General features: G+C 31.5%; 1 protein-coding gene across 1 annotated transcript; it reads left to right on the forward strand.

Moving 5' to 3' along the window:
• Positions 1-2,000: 2,000 nt before the first annotated feature.
• Positions 2,001-10,349, forward strand: LOC125067879. Its single transcript, XM_047676774.1, has 5 exons — positions 2,001-2,401; positions 2,716-2,792; positions 2,877-3,059; positions 3,912-3,970; positions 4,050-10,349. Exons 1-5 carry the CDS (start codon positions 2,229-2,231, stop codon positions 9,513-9,515), a joined length of 5,958 nt encoding a protein of 1,985 aa, XP_047532730.1. The 5' UTR covers positions 2,001-2,228; the 3' UTR covers positions 9,516-10,349.
• The last annotated feature ends 196 nt before the right edge of the window (positions 10,350-10,545 follow it).

Genomic DNA, 10,545 nt, shown 5'->3' on the forward strand with positions numbered 1-10,545 from the left:
GGTACACTTCTACGAACACCACCACCGGGAGTTCCAAATGCGGATCGATTTCGAGAATCGTCGCTGTCATCCACGACATCGTTAAGCGACTACGTATCGCCCTATCCGCTATGATCCTTAGAGGTCTCCATACAACGGCTATTCTGTGTTATCTATACTATCTACAATTTCGTAAAGCAATAGCCAATTGTTAGGAAGCAGACAAGAGGCTCTCTTTATATTTCTTGTTGCAATTCTTATTGTTGTGTTTAGCTAACATTACTACTACTTATTTTTGTGTGTTGAGCTCTGGGCCAGAATATATAAAAGCTTTTTTATAGTACCTATATGTAAATTATAATATTACATAAAGTTAAATTTAATTAAAAGGCAAACGGAAGAATTAAAAACCAATAATTACTTAATAAAATGTATAATGTTTGATTAACTGAATTACAAGGCACCATGTAGGTAAATCAGTTAATCGTTAAACATTAGGGGTTATCCACGGAACATTTCTGATCTTAGAAATATCGAAATCGATATTTAGGCTTCTGTCAATCACTTGTCTGAAATCAAGTCTTTGTTAATAATAATAATATATAATAGTAATCTGCAGAATTCTTGCAACTGTTTGAAAAATGTTTGCAATCAAATGGCTAGTTATCAAATAGACTCATAATAAATTATTCTGCGGAATCTTATATGTACTTGATTAACTGAAGATATATATAAATATATTCCACACACACACACAGACATAGATTGAGTGCTATGATCGAGGTATATAATCTAAGGCATTGCAAGTTACCATATCTCAATTTTAAAAAATCGCTAAAATTCGAATGATATACAAACACAATACGCGGCTAATCTAAATTATTACTTACTTTTTCCTGAAATAATTAAAATATAGGTTATGTTATAATAATCGCCATTTTGGAAAACGATTATTAATGTGCAAAGTAAAGCTTCTCTGTAACTCAGTCTTCCTGTCTCAGTTTAATAATAAAGTGAAATTTCATATTTAAAGTTAATAATAATTTCAGTAATTAATATCATACGATCTTATCGTATATATAAAATTCCTTTTAGACTTTCACTTCGTATTATCAAAGTATAAATAATATTCTTTTAAGGATTCTAGTGAATTTATTTTTGAGAACAACAAATTGAAATATAAAAGAAGTTATGAAAAGCCAAAGTATTACAAAAAAAATAATTACGATGTTTTCAAATTATTTTAATATTTTTGTTAATTTTTAAATTTAATATGTGTCAAAATGCTAATTGTATCTAAAAGTTATACATTTAATTAAATTGGAGCATAAATCTAAAATTATAGTAAAAACTCTTACAAATAAAAGATTAATTAAAAATAAAAAAACTAATATCACAAAATGGCATTATTATTTATAAAGCGTTTACACGTTGACATATAAACTCCTAAAACCTACGGCCATGTTGTGTTGTTGAGCAACAACTACCCCAAGTTGGGCAAATCAAAAGTTAGATATTAATTATGAATAGGTAGCATCCCAGAGCTTCTCATTGACAAGCATCATAAAGATTATATTGCGTCCGATGTGAATGCATGTCATGACTGGAATCTCTATGGAAATCTTTATTATTAAAATAAACGTAGAGAAGAAAAGGGAGTATCAAGATGTATTTATTTATTGTTTTTCAAAATATTTGTTAATAAGTTTTTATCTCAATTTGATTATAAGTGATAATACTCAAATTTATATTTTTTTAAAAGTTTGTTTCTTGCAACATTGACCACAAATTAGTTATTTCATATTGGTAGCTGCTGACGCTGTACTCCTATATATTTCCGGCTTATCAAATTCATAACTTTTATATAATATCTAGTAATTATTTTTTGAATTAAAATTGTTTTAATATAAGTTTTTTTATAATTTTAATTATTCATTATTATCCTCGTATTAAAAGTTACCTATTTATTATATTTAATATAAGAATCAGGGCTACCACCTGTAGTGCCGTATGAAATTATTTCGTACGCAGTCGGTGAATTTATTTACAAGTACTATTTTGCAACTACTTTGACAATTATAGAATACAATCTGCCGAACTTTATTTCTGAAATTGACTAAACAAAGTGAAGTGACAAAGTTGAAAAGCTATTTCTTTGTTGTTGGTATGTTATGGTAACAGGTCCTTTCGACCTATAGTAACTATAGAATAAAATATGGTCGTGCGTGTTGCCTAAACAGATAGTAGTGATGAGTGAACAGACTGAAATTAACTATTTAGACGGAGATATAGTATGGGTGAAGCTGGGCTCATGCTGGTGGCCGGGAGAAGTAGTGGGCTCTGAGAAGCTACCACCCGATGTTCTGCCATCATTTCGAAAGCCACCTATTGCAGTTGTCAAGTTCTTCCAAGAAGATACATAGTAAGTTTACAAAATATAACCTATGCAACGTTAATATTATATCGTATACATGATTGTTTAACATAGTGTATTTTAAACCATTGCACTGATTTTATTTACATATTATTATGTTTTATCTGATTCCACTAAATGTGTTTCTTTCATATAACTGCAATAAGAAATTGTTTTTATTAACTACTATTCATACTATTTCATGAATATTAACATTTAAAATGATCCTATAACATTCTTTGCTATTGCTTAAAATTGACCATTATTATTAGATCTATATGAGAACAACAAAAGTATAATTAATCTATTTTTATTTGTTTTAGTGAATATGTGAAAAGTCTAAGCAGTATTTTTAAATATAACTGCAGTCGCAAAAATGAATTCATCAATAAAGGATTATGTAAGTTACCAACTAATAGCTAAAATTTCATAGTTTATGGCATTCCTTAAATCAATGTTTTATATATTTTTATGTGTTTTTCAGATATGTATAGGACAAAACATGGACATATGGAGAAGTTCCCAGAAGATGTAATACGAGCTGAAACCGCCGTAGGTGGGGACATAAAAATTCTCACACGAGATGAGTTTCAAGAAACAAAAAAAGAAAGTTATGCAGGTCTCTTTGGGGAGCCATCAAAGAAATCACCTGGCTCTATTAAAAAAGGTTATTCATATCTACATTAATTCATCTTTCATCACTAACATAACTAACTGACTGAAATAACTTTAATCATATCACTGATTAAAATTATAACACATTGTTTATAGAAAACTGTTTTTTTTTTTAATAAACAAAGTAAGAATATAAATTCAAAATTTGTTATTCATTTTTTTTTAATAAATTTGGGAATATGGACTATTATAAAAAGTAGTTTAAATAAATCTCTAAAATATATTTATATATTTTATTAGTTATTTTAATTAGTTTATTTTTATTTCTTAAAAATATTGTTACCTAGCTTATAATATTAAAACTTTAGGATACTTGTCATAAATGGAGTGAGCGCTAATTTGCATTGCGAATAATGTATAAGGAACTAGATCTTGTAGTACATATTTCAATAATACACACCATTGTTGTACTTGTGGAAAAATAACTTTAAAAGTAAACAAAATCAAAATATTCTGTATTCAAGTAGGATCCCAAAAGCACTTTTGAATCATCATGTTACACTGTTGAATTAAATTTAAAGCTACCACAAGTTCAGAAAGTAGGTACTACGTAGAAGAAACGGCATGAAACTCAGTAGTTACTCTTTTCCACCATTTTAATTGCAGAGTATGTCAGTAAATAACAATTATTTTTTATATATCCTGCCAATAAATACTAAGTCCATTTATTCATTGTATTTGTGTTATCCATGGATAATATTCAACATATTTTTTTATTTATTCAATCTATTACAAACAGGGTAAATTTTTTTTCTTTAACTAGTAAATATAATCCTTTTCTGTAAAATTTTGATTAAATTAAATTGATATATCTTCCTGTCTAACATCATTGTTTTCTTAATAGGTAAAAGTGGAAGGGGAAGGCCTCCAGATTCATCTAAACTTTCTACACCTATGAGAAAGGTAAAGGACATCTACTATTTAATATGAATACAATGAACTCAGATTTTTTTATTAATTTTCTCATTTTACTTATTTTCAGTTTAAAGAAAAAACAAACTACAAGGTACATATCTTGCTTCAAGGGTCAAAAACTCCTGTTCAAACTAATGAGAATGCTTCAACGCCTTCCACTAGTCGAGCTGGCTCTGAACCTTTAGAGGTGACTGAAAAAACTGAAGAAAATAAAAATGAACAGACTGAAAAACAACAGCCAGTTTCCACATTCAATACACCAACAATGTCTAGTTCTGGGATATATGCTTGTCATGCATGTCAATTTACAACAACTCGTCTAAATGTTTTAATTTTACATAACAAAAGTCATAGTGTTACATTTTCTTCATATACACCATCTCCAGTTAGAAAGAAAAATACAAAACAACCTAATTCTACACCTCTTGCGAGCAAAACACATAAACAAAAAAAGCCACGGCAAGAGGCAAAACCAGAAAAAGTATCGAAAAAATCCCCTAGTAATAAGCGAGCTGCAGAATCGGACTCTACTCCTGATGTAAAAAAACTTAAAACTGATGAGGAAATTAAGAGCAGTCTTTTAGCTGATTGGGATGATGGTGATGATGATTCCACAGATGAATCTGCTATGGTAACAGCAGGATCTCCAGAAGTTCCCATAGCAGCAGAATCTCCAGCAGTACCAACACCAGCAGAATTACCAAGTGCTCAAGTCCCTGTAGAAGTAGTGTTACCAATCGAGAAAAAGTCTGATGATGTATCTGGATCAGAGAAGCCAGAATCATCAAGTGATTCAAAATATGAGTTCTGTGAGGATGAAGACTGGCCAATCGAAGCCGATATCGGCAGAAAAATACCTCGTGTAAAAAACCCATCAAAACGAAAGGGGGACACTAAAAGCGTTAGTGTTGATGAAGATGAAATGGCAAGAGAAGTTGCTGAATTACTTAATAAAACTACTCTTCCTGAGCTACCATCGGCTCCTGAGCCTTTAAAAGTCGAGGAAAATTTTCCGGAACCTTCGATCGTCAAGTCCCCAGATAAAATACAAGAGAATTTACAAGAACAAAATGTACACGAAAAAAAAAATTTAAATGATCCATTACCTCCAAAAACAATATTTAAAACGAAGACTTTTTTTCGGAGTCGTCACTCTAGAAGTCAAGATGCAATAGGTAAATATGTAGCAGAACAACTAAATGCCGCGGAGAGAATGGATATTATAGACAATGAAATGAATGGTGCTGAAGTAATTTCTTCTCCTGAAATCAGAATTTCACCTTCAGTAGACAATGTTAAAGTTGCCCGTCTAGCACCAAAAATACAACTTAAAAAAATGAAAGCTGAGGCAGCACAATTACGAGAATTAGAAAAGTTTAATGTGGATAAATCAAAAGATGATTTGATTACTACTTTTAACTTGACAGATTTTTCTGAAAATGTGACTGGCAATGTTACAGAACGTAATGTCGAAATTCTAAATTCGGAAAATGATACCAAAAGCGATGTTAACTGCACCAGTAAACATGATGAAAACAATGATAAAGATTCTATAAATTCTGATCTTGACTCTATAAATGAAATAGATAAAACAGAGGAAAAGATTATCGATCATAATACTATTGAAGATCTTAAAAAAGAAATTAACAATGACAAAAAAGATACTTTACTGGTAACCATATCGGAAAGTTCAAATAAGAAGGATATTGAACCAATTATAAAATTTCCAGATAGTAATCTTCAAAAACCTTATGAACCTTTTATGAACGAATCTACCGCATCTGCCGTTGATGCATTATTAAGTGTTTCTCGAGAAGCTGATAGAGTAACGAAGGTAATAAGTGATGATCCTCCTGAAGATTTATTTGAAGATGATATAAAAGACAATAATATTTCGAATAATGTAAATGGTTACAACGAAATAGATTACAAAGGCGATAAAATAGATGAACAGCATGAGGAATTACATAAGTCATCTAATATAGAAGATAAAAATCGCCGAACCGAAAATATAACCATTGAGACACAACAAGAAATTGTTGGTAAAGTATCGAAAAATGTACAAGATGAAGTTGATATTTCAGAGCCTTCAAACAGTAAAAGTGTGGAGATCGAAAAAAATACTACTAATGAAGTTAAGATTAGTGAATTACTATCTAACCATGATTGCAACTTAGAAGTTGAATCAAATGAAACTAGTGACACTTTCCCTATTGAAAATACTCCATCTGAATCAGATTTACAAGTAGCAGAAGCTCTTATAAATTTACCAACAACAACTCTGAATAAAGTGCCAATTAAAAGTCATAATGAAGATGGAACGCTAGACACATCATTAAAAGATAGCCCCATTCATAATAAAGAAGAATTAAATTTGCAGAAAGATGATACTGTTGCTATAGCTGACATAAGTAATTCTGCGAATATAGTAGTTCCACCAGCTGTTCTCATTGCTTCAAATAATGAAAATATTAATTCACGTTTTGAGACAGAACAAGAAAAATGTGAAAATTTAAATGCAGCACAATCATTAGTGCAGATGTCTGAAACGATTGACCACAATATAAAAATTCCCGACATAGATTTACCAAAAAAAGTAAGTGTGAAAGTCAACGAGGATGAATTAAAAGTAAGCTCTTTAGATGTAGAACAAAATAATTCAACAAATGATTGCAAATTAGATCTTGTGACAGCTCGTAAAACTCCAGAATTAGAAAATAATTCATCAAAGCTATTGAGAATCTTAGAGGAACCATGCTTACCTAAATTAACTACAGCGAAAAAAACCATCACAAAACAAATTATTGTTCCTGGAAAAGAAAAAAATTTGAATTTCGATGTCGGAAAGTCGCCTATAAAATCCAAACCAGAATCTCCTAAACAAAAAATAATTATACGCCGTACTACACCTAATAAAAATCTATTAAATAATATCACTGAAGTTACTACACCTGATAAAATTATATTATCTCGTTCGAACAAGACTACACAAGATGGATCTTCGGTCCAAACATATACAATTCAAACAACAACAGATTCACAAACTGTTGGAGATACAAATACAATTATAATTCAACCGAAAATCCGTAAAATAACGAAGCCGGTATCGAAATTGCAGAAAATAAAACCTCATCAAAATTCACTTGTAAGTGAAAATAAAACCGTGCAGATAACCAAGAGTAAAGAAGAAGCTTTGTTTGATATAAATTCGATGCCTATAGTAATTTCTGACGATATTTTAACCCCAGAAAATATCGAGAAAATGCCAATAGTGATGTCAGACGGTAATATAATCACAAATTCTAGTAATCCGCCTAAACTTGTAAAAACGAAACCAACAGTAGTTGAAAATGAGAAACATCCTATTAGTACAGTGACACCGAAAGCTGAAATCAAAACATTACTTATGAATCCAAATAATGAAGTTACTAAAGTTACAACTCCCAATATCCTTTCAAAATCATCAAAATTGAGAGGTGCCAAGCCCATGTTAGTGATTGATAAAACAACAGGTAAACAAAAAATTATTATGACAAAATCTGAACCTACAATAAAAGAAATTAAACAACCCCAAACATTGATACAACCAGCCCCTCAAAATACTCCAAAAACAGAAAAGTTTATAATCTTGCCAACGCCGAGTTCGCCTCGTCCAAGTCGAACACAAAAAATTGTAATTGACCCACAAACTGGAAAAGCTCACGTACTTGTTGGAAAAGGACCAGACACTCCCACAACTATAGCTGAAAATAAACCTGTTTCCGCAAAACTTGTACCATCTATTTCAGGTGCTAATACTCCTGGAAATACTGTAATGATTATAACAAATGCTGAAGGAGCTCAGTCAAGAATAGTTTTAACACCAGAACATGAAAAAATTTTGTTTCCCAACAAACAACCAAATTTATCACAACTTAAAACGTTTACACATCGCATTACATCGAATTCTGGATCAGTTCAAAAATCTTTAGTTTCAACAGGGGCGTCTACAAAAACACAAACACGAATTGTGCCCAAACAAAAAAGCGCTATTATAACTTCTAAAGGGCAACTAATAGTAGGGGGACGTATTGCTACAACATCACAAAACATAGCTCCTCTTCCAGAAATAAGGCCAGCACCGAAACGAATATTATCAACAGAACCCAAAAAACTTGTTCAAGCTATACAAAAGAATTCATCAGAACCTTTGATATTTTTAAAACAAAAATCTGGTGCAGTAATGCAGTTAACTGCAGCGCAATTTGAACATTTACAAAGAACTGGTCAAATAATACAGAAAACACCAACACCACCCCAAGAAAATAAAATAATAGTTCAAAAGTCTATTACTATATCTCCTACAGAAACAGTCGTTCCGACTTTACAAAAGCAGAGAGTGAGAAAGCAAATAAGCGAATCCCCAACGCCATCAAAAAAAATTAAGCATGAGATAGCTATTGCGCCCGCACCAATATCAACAATGCCAGCGCTCGCTCCGTTTTCCAATACAACTGCACCTCCTCAGGTTCCTAACGTTTCCAGTACAACAAATAATGCGTCCGCCTCCACCTTTTCTGATTTAGATAATTTTGAAGAGCTCTTACCATCGACGGCAATTGCTAGACAAGAATCATTGTTAGCACAACCAGAGCTTTCGGCACAGCCTTCTCCTGCTCCTCTTTCTGATGGACAATTGCTGGCAGTACCTGGAGAACACTTTGGAGGACCTACAGGATCGTTTTATCTATGTGTAGAGGAAAATGGAACATTTACAGTTATAGACAATCGGCCGTTAGTTCTTGAAAATAGTCAGCTTGTACCTATGGCTGAACCATTACCAGTAATTGCTCCTCAACCAGAACGTAGAGATATTTTAGAAGCAGCTTTGGCTAACAGTGATGTTTTTCATGCAGAAACTACACGGGATGATGCACCCGACTTTAGAGACCTAAATGCCAATGTGTCAGTTCATTGTCGTGTGTCAGAAACTAGCACAACACTCCACCAACCAATAATGACACCTGTTGAAGTTCCAACAAAAGGTGACAGTGAACCAACGGTGCCTTCTAATTTGGAAGATGGATTAGCTGTTATTGGTGTTACTCCTCAAACCGTACCAACGTCTTTGGAATTACCGATTACAGTTACTGATCCTCGGATAGCGCCGAAGACTACAGATCCACTGAGCAATAATAACTATGGAACATCCTTATTAACCTCACCAAATACAGAAATGACATTTACCACAACAGAAGACACAGATGTCCATGTGGTTGGTCCAATTTCTATGCCTCTACTTACAGACGAAGAGGCCGGCGGAAAATCAATGCCAATTTTAACAGATGATGTTGCTGACAGAACTGTTTCATCCGTAGAATCTACTATAGGTTCCCCCTCGTCAATTGATGTGCGAGAGTCTGAGAATGAGGACAGCGGACAGTGGTCTCGACGACTACTTACGCCTTGTTCTGATACATCTGAAACTTCTGCTGAAATACCCTTACAACCTAACATGCAATTATCCGTAAGCGATTTATCTGAAAACAGCTAAGTATATTATTTCAAAAAGTTTAATTTTTTTTAAATAATATCTCACGATAAATATTTATTAGTAATTTACCCTTTTATGATAACTGTTAAAAAAACGTGCAATAGATTAAGTTTTGACAGTTATGTTATCAATAGGTTTGAAAATTGTACAATTATGTACACAAATTTATTGTGATTTATTATTTTTTATTTAAAATATAATAAAGTTACTGAAAGCTAATAGAAATTATACTGACGTTCAGAACGTACGTGTGTAGGTGACAGTGTAAATAATAGAGTGTGAACTGAACTTCTAAGGATGCTGTGCTGAACTATATCTGAATTTTTCATTCAAACAAATATCATAATATGCAATACTGCATAGCAAATAGGATAAGGATTATGATTGTAAATTTAAATTGAATTATGTATTGTTGGATCCGATGTGTAATATATTAAAAGTTAGGTATATTATAATATTTTTATAACATTTAGTAATCTTTTGAATAAAATATTAATTAGGTACAATTCACAAAATTTGTACATGATTAATTCGTGCTATTTGAGTTGTGTATGAGCAATTTATGTTATTTTCAGTTTTTGGAAACTGTCAATCATAAACATTAGTTTACGCCTTTTGGTGATAAGCTAAGTGTAAAATGAATGTAATACTATATGTTAGAGTTTAAAGTTAAGTACAATACTTGTTGAAATAACTTTCATGTTTATGTCAAAGGCACATATTTGTTTGTTTGAGTGATCTACGTCAGAATCTAGATCAAACTATAAAAATGGAGTCTAGTAATATACTTTTGTGTAGTCTAAGGTTTTAATAAATAAACTTTATTCAAATTTATCTTTTATTTTATTAATTATCTTAAAATTAAATCTTCAAATAAATATTCATTAAAAAGTTTGATAAAAATGTGTTTACTCTGACTTTGATTTAAAATATTGCAAAACGGAATAGAATTCAATAAAATTGCTTTGTTGTACAGGTGCTTGTATTTAAAAAAAACACGATCATTTAAACTTACTAGTAAAGTCTACAT

Source organism: Vanessa atalanta, chromosome 12 (genome assembly GCF_905147765.1).
Source record: "Vanessa atalanta chromosome 12, ilVanAtal1.2, whole genome shotgun sequence".
NCBI lineage: Eukaryota > Metazoa > Arthropoda > Insecta > Lepidoptera > Nymphalidae > Vanessa > Vanessa atalanta.